Source organism: Chelonia mydas, chromosome 5 (assembly GCF_015237465.2).
Source record: "Chelonia mydas isolate rCheMyd1 chromosome 5, rCheMyd1.pri.v2, whole genome shotgun sequence".
Lineage (NCBI taxonomy): Eukaryota > Metazoa > Chordata > Testudines > Cheloniidae > Chelonia > Chelonia mydas.
Genome location: NC_051245.2, coordinates 65697819 through 65717836, shown reverse-complemented (window position 1 = coordinate 65717836; position 20018 = coordinate 65697819). Strand labels below are relative to the sequence as shown.

Below are 20018 nucleotides of genomic sequence, written 5' to 3'. Positions count from 1 at the left end.
CCTTTTATATTGAGCGCCTGCCGGTATGGTGACACATCACACGCTGCTGGGTAACAGAATTCAGTTTCTAGTCAGCCATGGTAAGCCTTTTGGTACGTGGGGTTGGCTTCTTACACCTTCATAACATGTTGGAATGTTTTCAAACTGCAGCGTCCTCCTTTCCCAGAGCAAGCAATGGGTTGGGTTTCACATTTAAAAGGAGGGGCTGTGGTTTTCGGGTGGATGTGCAGCATATACCCACCCCCACCCCACTGCGTGGCTATTCTCCGGGGTGATCCTTTCATCCCTCCCCATTGCTGTGTGGCTATTCTCTGGGATGATCCCTTTTAGCCAAACGCAAACAGCCCAGCATGAATAGTGTTCTTTTACTGTTCCCTTACAAAGATTCCCCTATTTCAACCAGGTGACCATGAATGATATCACTCTCCTGAGCCTAACACAGAAAAATATAGACCAAATGTTGCTTGAATGTGACCAAAACCCAGAACCTTTTGCTGCCATGCTTTTTGCTGCAATGATTCCAGACTACTTGCTACTGGCTTGGTGTGGTAAAGTGTCCTACCATGGAGGACAAAATCAGGCAGTCTTCCCAAGAAACCTTCTGCAAAGGCTTTCAGAGTACCTCCAGGAGAACATCCCAATTCTTCAGGGCAAATCAAACATTAAACACAATTGCTTTTAAATCCTGTACCGTAGTTACAAATGTGCACTTACCAGAGGTGCCTTCTCCAGCTTCAGGGTTGGGGATCCCGCCTTGGGAGGGCATTGGCTCCAGGGTGATGAAAAGGTCCTGGCTGATGGGGAGAATAGATTCACTGCTTGCCTGCTGTGCATTCTCCTTCTCCTCTTCCTCCTCTTCCTCATCCCCCAAATCCTCCTCCCTGTTGCGTGAGACTCCCCCCTTGCAGGTGTCCACGGACAGTGGTGGGGTAGTGGTAGGGTCCCCCCCGGGTAGAATGCCATGCAGCTGAGCATAGAAGCGGTATGTATGGGGCTCTGACCCGAGGTGACCATTTGCCTCCTTTGTCTTTTGGTAGGCTTGCCTGCGCTCCTTGACTTTCACGTGGCACTGCTGTGTGTCCCTGTTGTAGCCTCTGTCCAACATGCCCTGTGAGATTTTGGCAAATATATTTGCATTTCTTCTTTTTGATTGGAGTTCAGCCTGCACAGATGATTCTCCCCATACAGCAATCAGATCCAGTGTCTCCCATTCGCTCCATGCTGGAGCTCGTTTGCGATTCTGAGGGGACTGCATGGTCACCTGTGCTGTTGAGTTCGCCACGCTGACCAAACAAGAAATGAAATTCAAAAGTTCCCAGGGCTTTTCCTGTGTACCTGGTTAGTGCATCAGAGTTCAAAGTGCTGTCCAGAGCAGTCACAACGGAGCATTCTGGGATAGCTCCCAGAGGCCAATACTATCGATTTGTGTCAAAGCTACCCCAAATTTGACCCAGCAGGGTCAATTTTAGTGCTACTCCCCTCACCAGGGAGGAGCGCAGAAGTTGATTTTAAGAGCATGTTAGGTCGATGGAACAGGGTTGGTTGTGTGGACCAGTCATTTTTAAATCGACCTAACGCGGCTAAATTTGACCTAACCCCATAGTGTAGACCAGGCCTCAGACAGCACAGGTCCTTATACCTTTTTTAATCATTTCCACCTGATGGAGTGCTGTCATCATCTCACCACCCTTCTCTAGCTGGTCCTAGCCAATTGCTAGGATTCCCACCACTCTTCCCTGTATGCGGGTTAAGGGACTGAGGAAAAGGTCTTGTCTCTTCACAGTACCAGGTATTAGGAGCTCTAGCTTTTTAGGAGAAGCTTTCCTCTGTAAGGCCTTGTCTACACTATGAAATTAGGTCGAACTTATAGAAGTCGGTTTTGTAGAAAACGTTTTTATACAGTCGATTGTGTGTGTCCCCACACAAATGCTCTAAGTGCATGTAGTCAGCGAAGTGCGTCCATAGTACCGCGGCAACCGTCGACTTCCGGAGTGTTGCACTGTGGGTAGCTATCCCACAGTTCCCGCAGTCTCCGCCGCCCATTTGAATTCTGGGTAGAAATCCCAATGCCTGATGGGGCTAAAACATTGTCGCAGGTGGTTCTGGGTACATATCGTCAGGCCCCCCATCCCTCCCTCCCTCCCTCTGTGAAAGCAACGGCAGACAATCGTTTCACGCCTTTTTTCCTGGGTTACCTGTGCAGATGCCATACCATGGCAAACATGGAGACCGCTCAGCTGTCACCGTATGCCTCCTGGGTGCTGGCAGACGCTGTACTGCATTGCTACACAGCAGCAGCTTATTGCTTTTTGGCAGCAGACAGTGCAGTATGACTGGTAGCCGTCGTCGATGTATTCCAGGGTACTCTTTTAACCAACCTCGATGAGGTCAGGAGTGCCTGGGCAAACATGGGAGTGACTCAGCCAGGTCATTACCCTTTTAAGTTTCCTCCCATGGCGATTCAGTCCTACCTGTAGTCCTACTGCACCATCTTTTAATGAGCAGCCAGGAGATGACAATGCAGGAAGGGATTTACTTCCCAGACCAGAAAATAACTGTTGGGGATGTTGAAATGCCTATAGTTATCCTTGGGGACCCAGCCTACCCCTTAATGCCCTGGCTCATGAAGCCGTACACAGGCACCCTGGACAGTAGTAAGGAGCAGTTCAACTATAGGCTGAGCAAGTGCAGAATGGTGGTAGAGTTTGCATTTGGACATTTAAAGGGTCACTGGCGCAGTTTACTGACTCGCTCAGACCTCAGCGAAACCAATATTCCCATTGTTATTGCTGCTTGCTGTGTGCTCCACAATCTCTGTGAGAGTAAGGGGGAGACGTTTATGGCGGGGTGGGAAGTTGATGCAAATCGCCTGGCCGCCGAATACACGCCGCCAGACACCAGGGCAGTTAGAAGAGCACAGCAGGAAGCGGTGCCCATCAGAGAAGCTTTGAAAACCGTTTCATGACTGGCCAGGGTACTGGGTGACACTTCTGTTTGTTTCTCCTTGATGAAAACCCACCCCCTTGGTTGCCTCTAAATTCCCTGTAAGCCACCCGCCCTCCCCCCTTCAATCACAGCTTGCTTGCAAAGGAAATAAAGTCACTAACGTTTAAAAAACATGTATTCTTTATTAATTGATTATAAAAATAGGGAGATAACTCACAAGGTAGCCTGGGTGGGGTGTGGGAGGAGGGTAGGAGGGAAGGAAAAGTCCACTTTAAAACTTGTTGAATGCAAACCTTCTGTTGCTTGGGCTGTCCACTGGGGTGGAGTGGTTGGGTGCCCAGAGCCTCTCTCCCCCACCCCGCGTTCTTGGGCGTCTGGGTGAGGAGGCGATGGAACTTGGGGAGGAGGGAGGGCAGTTAAGCAAGGGCTGCAGCGGCCGTCTGTGATCCTGCTGTGTTCATGAACCTCCACCAGACGCCGGAGCATGTCTGTTTGATCCCGCAGTAGCCCCAGCATTGCCTCATGCCTCCTCTGATCTTCCTGCTGCCACCTCTCCTCACATTCATCGGCCACTGTCCTGTACTCTGCTATTGTGTCCCTCCACACAGCTCTGTCAGTGCCGGACGACTGCATGAGCTCAGAGAACATTTCATTGCACGTGCATTTTTTTCGCCACCTTATGTGAGATAGCCTTTGGGACGGAGGAGGGAGGCTTGAAACATTTGCAGCTGCTGGAGGAAAAAAAGGGAGTGAAGTATTTAAAAAGATATATTTTACAGAACAATGACTATACTCTTTCATGGTGAACAACACTATTCACATTACATAGCACATGGGATTTTGGTACAAGGTCGCATTTTGCATCTTATATTGAGTGCCTGCTGCTTTGGAGTTAGAGATCACACACGCAGGGCCGGGCAACAGAATTCGGCTTGTAGGTGGCCATGGTAAGCCATAGTCTTTCGGCTTCTGCAACCTTCATAACAGCGGTGCCCTCCTTTCCCATACCAAGCAAAGCCCGTTGAGTTGGCCATTCAGTGCTGCGGTTTTCCTGTTAACGTGCAGCAGCAGAAACCAAACTAACCCCCTCCTCCCATCCAATTCTCTGGGATGATCGCTTTTCTCCTCCCTCCACTGCCTGGCTGGTATCAGGGAAAATCCCTGCTAGCCAAACGCGAACAGCTCGGCGCCAATGCCCCCCCCCCCCCGCCCCCCGCCACCGCCACCGCGTGGCTAACTGTGGGGAGGATTTCTTTTCAGCCCCAGGCAAACAGCCCAGTAGGAATGGGCACCTCTGAATGTCCCCTTAATTAAATTCTCCTATTTAAATCAGGTTACCATGAACGATATCACTCTCCTGAGGATAACACAGAGAGATAAAGAACGGATGTTGCTTGAATGTCAGCAAAGACCCGGGACCATACGCTGCCAGGCTTTGTCATGCAATGATACCAGATTACTTGCTACTAGCATGGCGTGGTAAAGTGTCCTACCACGGAGGACGGAATAAGGCTGCCCTCCCCAGAAACCTTCTGCAAAGGCTTTTAGAGTACCTCCAGGAGAGCTTCATGGAGATGTCACTGGAGGATTTCCATTCCATCCCCAGACACGTTAACAGACTTTTCCAGTAGCAGTACTGGCCACGAATGCATCCCAAGTCCTCAGAGCTACTTAATCATTAAAAAATGCTTGCTTTTATAACGTATTATATTTACACTCACCAGAGGTCCCTTCTCTGGCTTTGTTGGGTTGCGAGGGTATTTCAGCCAGGATGATAAAAAGATCCTGGCTGTCAGGGAGAACGGTTTGCTGTGTGCTCTCCCCAAGCTCGTCCTCCTCCTCCTCATCTTCCCCATCTGCAAAATCCTCAGGCATGGCAGAGAGTACCCCATCCTCGGAGTCCACGGACAGGGGTGGGGTAGTAGTGGCGGCCCCCCCTAGAATTGCATGCAGCTCAGCGTAGAAGCAGCATGTCTGGGGCTCTGTCCCGGAGCATCTGTTTGATTCTTTGGTTTTCTGGTAAGCTTGTCTGAGCTCCTTAAGTTTCATGCGGCACTGTGTTGCGTCCCTGATGTAGCCTCTGTCCCTCATGGCCTCTGAGATTTTTTGAAATGTTTTGGCTTTTCATCTTTTGAAACTTAGTTCTGATAGCACGGATTTCTCTCCCCATACAGAGATCAGATCCAGTACTTCCCGTTTGGTCCATGCTGGAGCTCTATTTCGATTCTGGGACTGCATGGTTACCTGTGCTGATGAGCTCACCTGGCCAAACAGGAAATGATATTCAAAAGTTCCCGGGGCTTTTCCTGTACACCTGGCCAGTGCATCCGAGTTCAGAGTGCTGTCCAGAGAGGTCACAATGGTGCACTGTGGGATAGCTCCCGGAGGCCAATACCTTCGAATTGCGTCCACACTAACCCTAATTCGAATCGGTGATGTCGATTTCAGCGCTAATCCCCTCTTTGGGGAGGAGTACAGAAATCGGTTTTAAGAGCCCTTTATGTCAAAAAAATGGCTTCATTGTGTGGACGGGTGCAGGGTTAATTTGGATTTAATGCTGCTAAATCCGACATAAACTCGTAGTGTAGACCAGGCATAAGTCCACTTCTAATTCTGGTTTGTCAGGAAATCAGATCCATCTGGAATGAATACCTGCACTGGACACCTGCTAATCTGGGCATGAGATGAGACTCAGCCTGGAAGGACAAGATTTATATAGCCTCCCCTGGGCATAGAGAGACCAATGGCTCACCTACTTTAGGCAGAAGAAAGAGAGCTGTGCTTCCCCCCATTTACTCCCTAATACGTTAACCTGTCGCCAAGGTGCAGCTCTAGTGCCACTCTATGGACTGGCTGGCAGAGGATTCTTCTTCTCTGACACCCGCGGTGTCCCTGTGCCAACCCCCGGAACTTGGCTTGTTCTCAAGTCCAAAATTTCCTTCCTCCTCATTCCTGCTAAATATGTGTGGTAAAGCCCAACACCTGTTGTAAATACAGGAAGTAGGACAAGTAAAGGACGTTTGGGTGTTATAAAAGGAACACTGAGCATTACAGTTCCACTTTGAGTCACAAAATGTGCTAAGATGAGAAGCAGGGCAGCACTTCAGAATCACTCCGGGCATACAAAGAGAAATTTTAAATTATTTGCAGTCAGTGCCGCTCTGTTTAAATAGCTGGTGCTCCTTTTGACATTTCTCTCTCTAGTGCCAAAGAAGTTGAAGGTATACTAGTTTTCTTAAATTAATCAAGAAGAAATATGACAAGTAATTTAAACCATTCTCCAAAAATCAGTCACAGGAAGCAGAATACTCCTGGGTTGTTGATATGCAAATACTAAAGTATTTAGAGACCAACGCCACTGAAGGAACACCATGAAACATAAAAGCCTACCTTAAGACCGCTTTACTCACTGCTGACAGGACAAAGCAGCTCTGTTGTTCATCCTTCCAGTTTGAAAATGACCATGACATCACTGGTTGGTTTAGTTTCTGTGTACAGATGAGTGGCTGGTCAGGCCAATTTGAGCTTTGAATGGTCTGTGGCACACTGAACAAGAGATGCCACTATAGGTTACCTGATTTTAACAGCAGACATGCTGCTGTTGTGAGATTTACACTGCTGGCTCTTCTCCTCTGCCTCAGTAGTTCTCCTCTGCTCATTGACTATAGCTCTAATACGGATGAGACTTCACCAGGTAGAATGATCATGAGCAATATCTTCCCAAAACTCTGGGTTTATGTTGAAACACCACAAGGATAACTCGAGGGAGTCCTTGAAATGTTTCTTCTGGCCTCTCTGAAAATGCTTTCTCTACTTTAGCTGACTGTAAAAGATCTTCTTTGGCAGTCGCTCATCTGACATTCTGGTAACATGGCCTTCCCATCTCATCTGTGATTTCATCAACAGAATATAGATGCTTGGAATGCCTGCCAGTATGAGAACTTTAGTACCTGGAACCTTGTCTTGCCATCTCATCCTCATCAGTTTCCTCAGACAGACCATGTGAAAATGATTCAGCTTCATAACATGGCATCTGTACATCATCCAGGTTTTGCATGCATACATCAGAGTTGGCAACATGATGGCTTTCTAGACCTTTAGTTTTGTTTGTTGACTAATGCCTCTATGCTCTCACACATTTGCATGTGTTCTGCTGAAGACCAGACTTGCTTTGGCCTTTCACTGTGATAGTAGGCTCTACGTAAAGCTTTCCTGGTGCAGGCTGGTAAATCACTTCTGTCTTCTTGATGTTAATTATCAGATCAAACTGTTGTCACAAGCTGAAGAGAAATAGTCCATACTCTGCTGCATGTCAGACTCAGATTTGGCATGCAGGGAACAGTCATTGGCAAACAGAAGATCAGGAACAGTCACTTCCTGTATCTTCATCTTCACCTGTATTCCCCTTAAATTGAAGAGCTTGCCATCAGTCCTGTATCTGATGCCAGTCCTGGTGTCACAGTCATGAAAGGCATCTCTAAACATAGCAGAGAACATCATACTGAAGAGGGTTGGGGCCAACACACAGCCCTGCTTGACTCCATTGGTGACTGAGAATGGTTCAGATGACTCACCATTGTCCACAATACAAGCGAGCATGCCATCATGGAATTGCTGACCCACTGCGGTGAATTTCTCCAGGCAACTGAATTTTGCCATGATCTTCCAAAGGCCCTTCCTACTGACTGTATCAAATGCTTTTGTCAAGTCAATGAGTCATATACAGGTTGGAGTTCTGTTCCTGGCATTTCTCCTGAAGTTGAAGAGCTGCAAATACCATGTCTATGGTCCCACGTCCTTTCCTGAAGCCACACTGACTCTGAAGCCAGGAGCCTTAGTTCAAAGTGTGGCACAAGGTGATTCAGCAGAATTCTGGCGAGAATTTTGTTGGCTATTGACAACAAGGAGACACTCGGATAGTTGTTGCAGGATTGTCTTGTTTCCTTTCCACTAGTACAAGTGGATGATGCATGCATCCTTGTACTCCAAAGGTATAGTTCCTTGAGTCCACATTGACTGGAAAAATTCAATCAGTTTCAGAGCCATGTGCAAGCCTCCGATCTGCAGACTTCTGCTGGTATAGCATCTGCTCCAGGTGCTTTCCCATTTGACAGCAGGTCAATAGCTTTCACAGTTTCAGTCAGCATTTGGGGATCAGCAAGAGATATTTTGATATCAATCTGGGGCAGTTGATCAATAGATGATCGTTGATTATCTAAAGAAGCTCTACACCTGGTATTGCCAACTACAAGAAGATCCACCACAATATAGGGGGATTTTCCAAAGGCAGAGAACTGGTTTAATATATCATGCGTCTCCTACCCATACACACATTTATGGGAATAGAGGATCATCTATAGGAAGAGGTGCCATTGACAGACTGTATAAACTAGAGGAACCCAGGGATCAGATGGCTCAAAATCAAGACTTAACCTAATCAGGACATTTGTACCACCCCTCTGAGTTGCATTGTGTGTTTCTTGGATACTGCTCAGGTCTGGGTCAAAGGGTTTGGGATTTTTTAAAGTATGACTCTGATATAAGAAAGCCATTTTGAGTGGCTCTGAGGTAAATACTGTTCTGATGTATGCATGCAAAACTTGGACAATGTACAGATGGCATGCTATGAAGCTGAATCATTTTCACATGGGCTGTCTGAGGAAACTGATGAGGATAAGATGGCAAGACAAGATTCTAGGTACTGTGGTTCTCATACTGGCAGTCATTCCAAGCTTCTATACTTGGTTCTGTATGTTTCTGGAGTGAATTTCTTTGAGTTCCCAACACCCAGCATATAGTGTTTAATATGCTATGATAGGGAAATGCTGATGCATATTGATTTTGGGTCAAGTATTTCAACTGCAGTGCATACAAATGCTTTAAATAAGAAAATATACACATTAATTGGGATGATTCTTTTCTATTTTTCATGACACTTTGTTTTTTGTTTGGTGATTAAGTCCTTCCATAATATTTAAGAGCTTTGGAGAGGACTCTATATTAACACTAGGTGGTATTATTAATAATTGAACACTACTCATTTTTTTGAAACATGCATTAAAATGTTTTGAAAGTAGAAAAATGTTGTATTTTTCTATAAAATAAAGCATTGCCATTTACATATATGTCTTCAATTATGTAAGTATTACTATATTTCTTGCATTCCCTTTTACTTGTTGTATTGGCAGTGGGCTTTTCCTTCAAATCAAAGATGGCTGACCTGCTAGTATGCCACAAACTCCTGAAAGTGTCAAGAGTAGGTAGAACTCAAGTGTATAATCTATATGTAATCTCTACTGGAAAAAGGTATGAGTTGCTAGCATCACTCGGCAGGAAGAAGACAAGATTGACTAAGTAAAGGCAAGGATTGATGAGAGAGGAGAAATGGGAAGATAACTGGAACACATGTCAAGAGACATCAGAGGTGAAATTGAAAAAAAAATTCAATTTCAAAGCAATTTCTAACTGGTGACATTGACTGCACTGAACTGAGGAGGACAGAGAGAAGTCTGAAATGATAGGGAGGTAGGGACTTCAGGGATGTGATGGTAGGGCTGGTGGGAAAATTGCATGGTCCTAAAGCATATGGAAATGCATCATCTTAAATATACATTTCAAGCTTTTCTGAGGGTGAGGTGAGATGAGCTAGTACTACAAAGAGTGAGTTCCTCTAGTACTTGTTTCTTATATGTCACTGGAACTGGTTTCAGTTTTTGTGAATAAAGGGACATTAAACATCAATCATAATTTATACTATAAACAGAGGTCATAAAACAAAGATTCTTCTCTTTATAAGAATACAGCCTCTGCAATTTATTCTCCAAACTATACATAGATTTTGTAAAATCCCACATATTCAGAGTCCTATCATTCCTACCTGTAAGATTAACTGCTCTTGCTAGTACCCTTGGCATTTATATAAATATAAAAGAGAATGGCTATATAGAAGCTGAGTACTTTCTAAGAGTTGATGAATAAGGATACATTTTTCATTTTCATTTTCACCTTTAATTCAGCAGAATGTCTTGCCTACTGTAGATAGTCATTACAAAAAGAGATGTAACTCCATTTTACTTCTGTTATTTTAACCAATTTTTTTTCTGTTTGGCTGGAAATGTTTATTTTCCCTTTTCTAAATGATCCATGTTCCTGGATCATGAATATTGTCTCTGACCTTTACTGTTTCAGTTCACAGAATGCCTGTTTCCAAACAGTACAAAGCAGTAAAAAAAACTCAGTGAAAAAACTTTTCAGGTAATCCAAGGTGGCAGTGGCTTCCTCAGTGTGGAAGCTGAATATATGTTTTATTAACCTGGGTGATAACAGACAATTATTGCTGTTTTGTGTGTGTGTGTGTGTGTGTGTGAGACACACAACTGAATACCTGCTAAATAGATGCAATAAAACTGCATTAATTCTTTCAGAAAAACTCTTATCAAATGTTCCATCAGTGCCCTTTAGCTGAGAACTGTCATCCTGAAGAAGGTGCACAGATGACACTTACAATAAATAATAATATAAAATAAATCTTAGATTAGTCTTAATCTCCTCGAGGCTCCTGTTTTTCACAGTTAATGAACAGATTGCTGATGTGATAGCTGACAAATCAGTTGGTATACACTAATTTTAGAGGATTACTGCTTAAATAGATTCCAGAGAAGTAGTACTGTACCTCCATTATTATTTTTTATCCCCTTTTTTTCCCTTGTGGAATTAATATGATTCTCCAGGAAAGTTTCAATTTGTCACAGCATGGCTTAGAGGTGTTATTTCCCAGCTTTAGACAGTGACTGAAAGGGGTACACTTTTTTTCATTGCTCAGTACTGTTCAGTGTACACACACAGCACTGGTTTTGTAAACAGAATGCACTTGTATTGACTTTTCAGTGAAGAGAGTGAGAAGACATAGATGAGTATTAGAATTAAGAATTGTGCCAAGAGTGCAATACGTCCATTACAGGTAAGCAGTGTAATTCACTAATGAGAAAGGGTAACAGTACCCTTATGTTGGGACTACTGAGTTTTCATTAATGCTGGAAGTGGGCACAATATTCAGCAAATGTAATGGTTTTTCATCAGCTTTCTGTAATGAATATTTTTTTCCTCAGTATTTGACCAGCTTTAATTAATTCAATAACAGGCTGGAGTACTACGAGTACTTTACAATTAGGATTTCTCTTGAGACAATCAATGAGGTTTGTCCATACTTTGAATTACAAAATTCCTCAAACATGAAAACTTTGAGAATCCTTGAAAAACATAGCATAGTATAGTGTCCTTTAGCAATATAATACAGTATAACATACCTTGAGATTAAGGGCCAGATCCTCAGTTGGAGAAAACTGGCAAACTTCTAAATATTTAGGCCAATTCTTGAGCCTGCTAAGGTCCTTTTGTGCAACCAGAGCAGCATAAAGGGATTTTAAGCTTATCCTAAATGACTAGTTGAAAATTTCTCTGATATGCAGGTGTAATTAGCTATACACCAGCTCCCTTCAGTCTCATTTGATAATAAGTGAACAGAGCATTAGTCTGCTCTATGTTGTGTTGGAGTTTGTGTTTAGCCCCATCCATCTCTAGGATCAAGGGAGGTGGAAAGTTGGTCTTGAAATACATTGGCTTCCCTCAAGTTGGCACTGTTAATGATTGAGCTGTTAGTCATGATCTTAATATGCACAAAATTAAATGCACAAAACTAGTTGCTTAAGGAAATTTGAAACAGATATTTCTATTTTTATTACCATGCTGGTGTCTGGCTTTTAGGTTTTTTTTTTTTTAATATCACCTCAGCTGATTAGCTTCTCAAAAAGAGATTAATCTTTATTGTAAATATGCATTTGAAATTCAGAGCTGGGTCAAGTTTGGAGCGTGTTTTACTTGCTTTTCAGCATATTTGCTCTTGTAGCTATAATTAAGGAGACATGGTGAGGATAGCAAACTGTAATGGGCAGATTGCTTGTTGTTCTGACTGTTTACTATTTGGATCTTTCCTTCAGGGGGCCAAGTGTCAGAGCTTAAAACTGTGAGTGGTACAGAGTGTTCCTGTTTTACTGCTAGTGTATTTAAGACGGATGTTATTATTTTCTTCACCTTGCATATATTCTTCCTTGTGGTCGTACAGAACATCTAGTTTCCCTTGTTTTCCAGACTGCCTTCTGTTGTTTAATGTCAGCTGTGGATCTCACTTGTCCTGATGACCCACCACTATTTTCCTATTGTTCAAACATGAAGGTAGGTAAATGTATTTTGCTGAAACCAGATCTCTTCTGTAATAACAGACTTACCTTCATTCCATGACAAAATGTTGAAAGCAGTGAGTCCTGAACAAGTCACCATTATTATTCTTTCAAAGGTTATACTGAGCAAAGAATATAAAGCAAAACCTGCAACTGATGGACAGATTTCTCTGTTATCTCAATTGTCCTTTTACTGCTTTGATAAGTCAATCATTTTTAAACTCTGACCTGTCATTGTAGTCAGAAGTCCAATGCAATAATAACTTAATGTTAGTGTGCAAGGAAGTCTGACGCAAGTATAATGGATACTCTCATGTGATATTAATCTAAGAGGGAGTTCTGTACTTCCCTGTTGTACTACAGGTTTCAGTCAGTATATCTTTTAGAAGGATTCCTTCTAAAGTGCATGTAGATGCCTGAATAAACCAAGCTCTTGGGAAAGTACCCAGAGCAAAATGAAGCCTCTGGAAGGCCCACAACCTTCCCAGTTTTCAGAACAAACAACATCCGCCTCTTTCTCTCTCAGAAAAGAAAACCCCACAGCAAATCAGAACTGTAAACCACAGGTCTTTATAGTCCATCCTTGAACATTCAGGGACTCATCAACATTTTCTTTGGACTAATGATGTGATGAGTTAGATAAGCACAGTCTCAGGTGTTCTAGATATTAACCAATCACAGATCTAATTAATTGAAACTTTGCAAAGGTGTTCTTTTTTAAGATTAGGGAAGTAAATTGGGTGTCAGATTTAGTTAGGAGGTTTGAAGTGTATGTTTGCACTGGGGTCATTTTGAACATATGTGAGGGCATTAAGGATCTCCAGAATAATTGAGAAAAACTTTCTATTGAGCAGATATATACCATGAATAGGAGATTGGATGGTGTTATTATAGGAACATGGAAGTCTTGCAGCAAATATTGTCTTTTAAAGATGGGCTATTCAGTGCACGTGTATCTGGGAAGCAATCACCTCAAATTCCATTCTTAATATGAAGATTCTGAACGGCACGCTGAACTACATCTGGTTCTGATGCCTTTTGTTAATTAATACAAACAGGAAAAAAATGACTATACTAGGAAATAGAAAACTTGGAGCATGCTGTCTACAAATGTATCTTAAAGAACTTGAATTGTCATGTAAAATGCAGAAAGTGTGTATTACTAATGGTCTTAAAACATTTAGGTTTTTTTTGTTTGTTTGTTTGTTTTAAGGGAAATGTTATAGCAGATCATAGGGCTGGAAACCTGAAATAATTTTCAGCATTGAGCAGTTTAAAATTGTTACAAAATAAAGCCCCAATTCTGGAAAAAAAATTACAAAAGTTCTTTACTTTAAGCATGTGTATAGTCCCATAATCTTTGCAGGATCAGGGCCTAAATCTTTCTTTATCAAACAATTAATTTGAATATGATTGAATAATTATATACCTATAGATCCTCTTTAAGTGTTATTGCCTAGCAAAGTAGACATTGTAAAGTTAATGAGTTGTATTACAATGTAAAGTATCCTGAGGAGAAGCCAAAATGCCATTTTTAACAATTAGTGAATTATCTGATGATAACATGCTTTCCTGATTAATTTTAATTAAATCATTATTATAAACATATTCTAAAGTTTTAAAACTCTCATGTTCCACAGCTATCTGCAACAAAATAAAAGCCAAGGAAGAAAGAGGGTGAATTGGTGATAATAATTTACAATTTTTATGTTTTTTTTTTAATTAAACCTGCTGCTAAGCAGTGAAAAAGTAAAAAAGTCCAAAGTGAGAGCTAACCAAGTTGGTTCATTTTTACATTTGACCCAGATATTCCTGGAATGAAAAATTAATTAAAAAATAAAAATTAGGAGATGTATATGAGTTACCTCAGTATCTTGGTTTTGTTCCACACTACCAGCTCTCAAAACTATTCCACCATATCTGTTTTCATATTATTAGTATTTAATATCTGAATTGTCCAATGAGGAATCAGAGTCCCATTGTGCTAGATACTGGGCACATCTATACTGAATATACAATCCCTGACTCAAAGGACTTATAATAGAGATGATAAAAATGGAGGAATTTTTCACAATTTTTTGGTGAAAAATTTGTCCCTATTTTTGTCAAAAAGTTTGACCAGCTCTATTATACAATCCAGAGTATATACTGCATTAAACAGGTGTGTATATATATATGCAGTGAGGTAAGTCAGTTAAGATTAGTGTAATAATAATAAGTCTACAAAAAAGATGTAAATCACACTTGCAGGATGGTGTACCATATTCTAGAAGACAGTAACTGATAAATATTTTGGGATCGTGGTGGTTAACCAACAGAACATGAGCTCCCAGTCAGTGCTGTGGCTAAGAATCTTGAATGCATAACCAGGGAAATTTCAAGAAGGAATATGGAGGTGATGTTACCTCTCTACACAACATTAATAAAACAATTACTAGAATACTAGGTCTGTTCTGGGATGAATTCATGGTTCCACTGAAGTCAATGGTACTACTCCCATTGACTTCACTGGGGCCAGGATTTTATCCCTGGCACCCACACTTCAAAAAGATATTGAAGCATGGGAAATTATTAAAAAAAAATCTACAAAAACGATTCCAGATCTTGTAAATCAGCCTTACCATGACTTAAGGAGCCCAATCAATGTAGCTTATCAAACAGAAGGTTAAGATGTGCCTTGATCAGTGTCTACAAGTATATATGTAAAATGTGTAGGCTGATTTTGAGACAAGCTGAGCTCCCAGCACACCCATTGACTGAAGCAGAGGCTGCTCAGAACCTCTGAAGGGCAGCCAGTGGGTTAGGACCCATAATCATCGGAAGCAAGAGGCGCAAAACTAAGACAGGTAGAGGTGTCACGATGTGAGTAATTGCAAGAATGACTGCTCTCAAGCACAACCAATTTTTATTTGACTGAAGCTGCAAAGTTCAGATCCCGATGTCAACCACGCTCATGTACAGGACTACATGGATCTGGTATTTTGGATCTAGTCACCACAGGTAGATCTAAGTACGCAGTCTAGAAAATCTAGTTCTGACACCACGAGTCTTTTCCTTGACACTGTGCATGTCCTTATCTCATAGGATGGAATATATGTAATTGTAGCTTTTATAGATGATATTTTAGCACAAATAGAGATTTTCCTCACCTTGGCCAAAGTTTCCTGTTTCATGGGATTCAGCACAGCTTGGATGTCAGCATTCCATGTGTTAATGAGTCCCTGTGCAGATTGTTCACTTGGACTGCCTTCAATGATGGCAAAAAGAAAGTAGTCTTTGTATATGTATTATTGTTTTAATCCTCCAAAGCTCTGGCTGCAGTTACCTCTCAATCCATGTTATGTCAGTGTTCACAATTTTACATGCACAGTATAATACTAGTGTTATGAAGATCTTTCACAATCACACTTGGTTTGCCAAAGATAAAGCAAGAATTCTTGTTATTATGAAATACAAAGTATTACGATCTATCCAATTTGAATGCATCCGAAATAACAACTGACCAAATCTTCATCCAAAATTCTCAACCAACCTCAACCTTTATATGTTTAGTTTAAACACACACCCACACACACACACACACACACCCCGCTCGTTTTGTTGATGTCAGCATTTTTGGTACTGGTTGGGGCTGGACGTGGGAGTACTAAATTACCATGAAAAAATACTGTCTATATGCTATTTCTGGCCTGACTCTAAGAAAAATATTCCAGAAATCATGCAAGATCTTGCTTTCCTGGTATCTCCAGCTTCGTGTTTCAGACAGTATTGACTAAATCCACACATGCTGGTGCAGAAATGGGTAAATCACACCTCCCTGTGCCAGCTGATGTTATAATGAGTCTTCATAGAGCACCGCAGGCAAAAGTTACCGGCTATAATGTACATACCCTCTTCCCTGATCAGTGGTGCCTATTTTCCAAGTCATGATGAGCCCCGAGGGGGTCTCTTGATAGAGAAGAGTATGCAGCTACTTTCCATTACTGTAACCTCCTCTCCTGATAGACTTTTCATGCCTAGGACTATGAATCTGAGCCAACAGATGAAGATAAGCATACAAACACTTATGAGGAAAGATAGGCTTGTGGTTAAAACACAGGATTGGGAGTTAAACTATCTGGTTTCTATTTTCAGTTTTATTTCATACCTGTGTGACCTTGGTCAAGTCACTTAGGCTAAAATTTCAAAAAAGTGTCTTTTGATTTTGTGTGCTCTACTTTGACACTTCTACCTGTTTCAAGTTGGGCAACGAAAAGTCTGACACACCCCAAATCAGAGGTCAGTTTTAAAATGTTGGCCATCTCCTCTCTGTGCCACAATTTCCTCACTCATAAAGTGGGTATAATACCGCTTACCTACCTCACAAGGTGTGTTAGAACTTATTAAAGAATTAATTCATGTAAAGTGTTCTGAGACATTGAGATGAGAGGCAAAAAATGGAAAGTATTATCTATAGTAAATCTTTAAACTGGCCAGAGCTGTGTAAAGGGGCTTTGGCATAAATGAGAAACAGGTCTTATATATATTAATGTGTGAATAAGGCCTTAATTTTTTCCAATATGAGATCAGCAAAACATTTAAAAAAATTGTACCTAAAAAAATCCACCAAATTAGTAAAATAAATGGCTCTTCAAATGAATGAAATCTGAAGCTTCAGGGAAGTTGAGGAAAATGTATCAAATATGGGAAGGCTCATAGCATGATACAGACAATTATATTCTTCTCCAATTCATAAGATTGTTGGAGTTTTGAGATTATGCACAGAAATATGACAACAAGCACCTTAATAAGAGCTTTCAGCCATGCCCGGGATTGCCTCTGAAAAGATTATTCAATATAAAATGAGTATTCAACTCACAACAAGACTCTGCATAAAAAATTCCAGTAAACCTTCCAATCTCAGTGGGTCAGTAATCTGTAATAAAGAAGTTTTGACTGGCAGACTGTATGAGGGACACGTTGATACCAAGCCATAGCCATGGTTATAGCATATGAATAAATTCCTAGTCTTTCTAATAATAACTGACTGTCTTTGTTCTTTGGTTGGAGGTCCTCAATTGGTGGGATCTCTAGCTAGTTCTGAAAATAGATATACTGGATTGTGTCAACCTAACTTCTTCAGAATGAGATGATTAGGTATGACAGCATCATCAAAAGTCTCTAGAGATCATAACATCAGCTATATTGGCTCACCTGACATTTATTTTAAGTTATAAAACATTATGATTATATATAAAGTGATTCCATTTGTTTTTTCTAGTTTATGTAAAATTACAGGCTATAAAAGTACCAGTTATCTGGAAAACAGAGTCTAAATGTCACACTTATTATTTCACATGAAGATACTTGTATTTATCTGACATCTGAAACATTCATAATATGGAATAATTGCATATTCTGCATAAACACATCAATGTTAAACGTCCTGAATTTGGAATAGTTACGTGGAGTAAAATATGGATATACAGTGTTCCCTAGTAACTGGAAAAAACACAGTGGTTTATTATATCAATCTAAATAACTACTATGGCATGATGAAACTACTATATTATTTTATTTTAATAATTTAAAAATAAACTATTCCTTTTGGCAGCTAGATGTTACTTCTCAAGTTTTTTAAAAAGTAATTGTAGAGAACTACCCACAGTGTAGGCATTGTTAAATAGAACGGAAATATTATATAATTCCAAATTCTAGTCTGTGTGGTACACCATCTGCAACAGTTTATTTCAGTATAGTCTTAGTTGGCATCTATTCAGACAAAAGTGCATGTGTGCTTCATTCAACTTGTTGAGTTAGCTTTTATTATGGATTTTTAAATGTGATTCTCAAAATGATCTTGGATTCTTTTCCATACAATTTAGCAATTAAGTAAAGACTGCTCTTAATTAGATGGCATAAATGAGTGGGGGATGGGGGAGTAGGAGGGAGAGATCATGTGCATAGAGTTTTTCAAGGCAGCTGCTTAAAAGTCTAAACACTTCTAGAAATACAGTACTATGTGAATAAATTAAACATGTGCTCCTTGCTGGTCCTTATTTTCATTTTAAAGGGCTTACTTAGAAGCAGCCTTTGCCCTAAAGCTACAAGAAAGCCACCGTTTTTGGTTCACAGCATTTTGTGTGAACATTTTTGATGCTTCAAGCAATTTTGCACATCAGTCCAAATTCCCTTTTATGCCAGATGTCAACAAAGCGGCTACTTTCCCACAAATTTTTTTGATTTTTGCATGATTCTGATGAAAAAGCCATATTCAAAATGTATTTATTTCTACTTGAAATAACCTAGTAAAAATTTCTGTGAACATTTTTGGGGTTTCTAATAAGAGACACACACAAACAAAAGACTTAAATACAAGAGAGAAAACCTTTTTTCTTGGGTGCTTTTGCATCCTTCACACTCATCTACTCACCAACAATTTTTCTACAGAGACAGGTTTATAAATTTATTAAATTAAAAAAAAAATCTTTCTGCCATTATGGAGCAGCTGATTCTAGTAAGATTTGAAAAATGAATAAAAGGCAGCAATGAAGTAACAAAAACTTTATTCTTTCTAATTAGTGTGTGGGTTTGCTCATCCTGTCATATATGGAAGTAGGCCACCAAAGAAGGGCCACTAAAGGGTTAAGGAGGTTTCAGAGTAGCAGCCGTGTTAGTCTGTATTCGCAAAAAGAAAAGGAGTACTTGTGGCACCTTGGAGACTAACAAATTTATCTGAGCATAAGCTTTCGTGAGCTACAGCTCACTTCATTGGATGCATTCAGTGTTAAAATAGCCTGGCAGGATTTTGTAATTATAGATATTGATTACTTTAAGACATCATTGAGCTGACAGGATAAGAAAAGCCCACTTGTCTCACCGTTTTGTCCCTTTATTTCTCACAAGATGGATGAGTTAATAAACAGGGAGCAAGCATTCCCATAAATTCAGCATCTGTAATATTTGTCACCTTTGGAATTACTTGGATGAGAGGAACATCCTTTATGTGAATTCACGGGAGAGGAGCCAGCAGACTTGATGTGGAACCTGTACTCTTTGCTGTGATTAATACATTGTTGATGTTTAAAGAAGCAGCATCATTAGGCTAAAGCTCACTGAAAGGGAACTGTGTTCCTTCAACAGGGCCCCATGCCACATTCTGTGTGTTTTTCCTTCAGTCTGAAAAGGCATCTTCTTTGCACATTATGCGTTTGTGTGTCACTTTTTACATCCACTGTACTCTACTGTCTCATCTGCATCTGCTTAGAGTGTAACATGGTGCATTTCTAATACCCTTTTTCTATATTTTTTTTAAAATTCAGGTAGATCAACAAAAACTTTTAAATTAAAAATGAATATATTTAACATGCAAAGTCATACAGTGTGTTGGCTGAGTATAAAACTGCATGAAAATGTGAATACAATGCTCTAGAAATTGGTCAATACAACACAAGTATCTGTGCACATATAATAATTTACACACAACTCCCCCCCTACACATGTATTCCCAGACAAAATTTATGTTAGAATGGAGTTAGGTTGAGCACACATCAGTAATTTAGGGTAGAATTACATTACAGGGATGTTGTAACTGTCCCAAATGTTATAAAACTTAGAAATCCAAAGTTTAGGTCAAACTTAAAAGAAATCTATCTCTGTTTGTACTTTTTAAATGTGCATTTTCATACCTTAATGAATCTTAATGCTGATTTATGGTAACACTGTGTAGTAACCATATGATTGTGATTAAGGCATTTTAGTTTTTGTGGATTGAGATTTGATTAAGCTGATTTTTTAAAACACATTTTTAATTTTTTTTTGTCTCATAGTCTTATCCAGGGTTTTCATCCCTCCTGC

The 20018-nt window shown here is 40.6% G+C and overlaps 1 protein-coding gene across 1 annotated transcript in view; it reads right to left on the bottom strand.

Moving 5' to 3' along the window:
• LOC122465980 overlaps positions 1-4844 on the bottom strand; it is a 62586-nt gene extending 57742 nt beyond the window's left edge. The window contains exons 1-2 of the mRNA XM_043547391.1: positions 4668-4844; positions 3250-3677 (exon numbers count right to left, since the gene is read on the bottom strand). Coding sequence (XP_043403326.1) covers positions 3250-3677; positions 4668-4821 — 582 coding nt within the window. The 5' untranslated portion in view covers positions 4822-4844. The remainder of the gene's footprint in view (positions 1-3249; positions 3678-4667) is intronic.
• Between the last annotated feature and the right edge of the window lie 15174 nt (positions 4845-20018).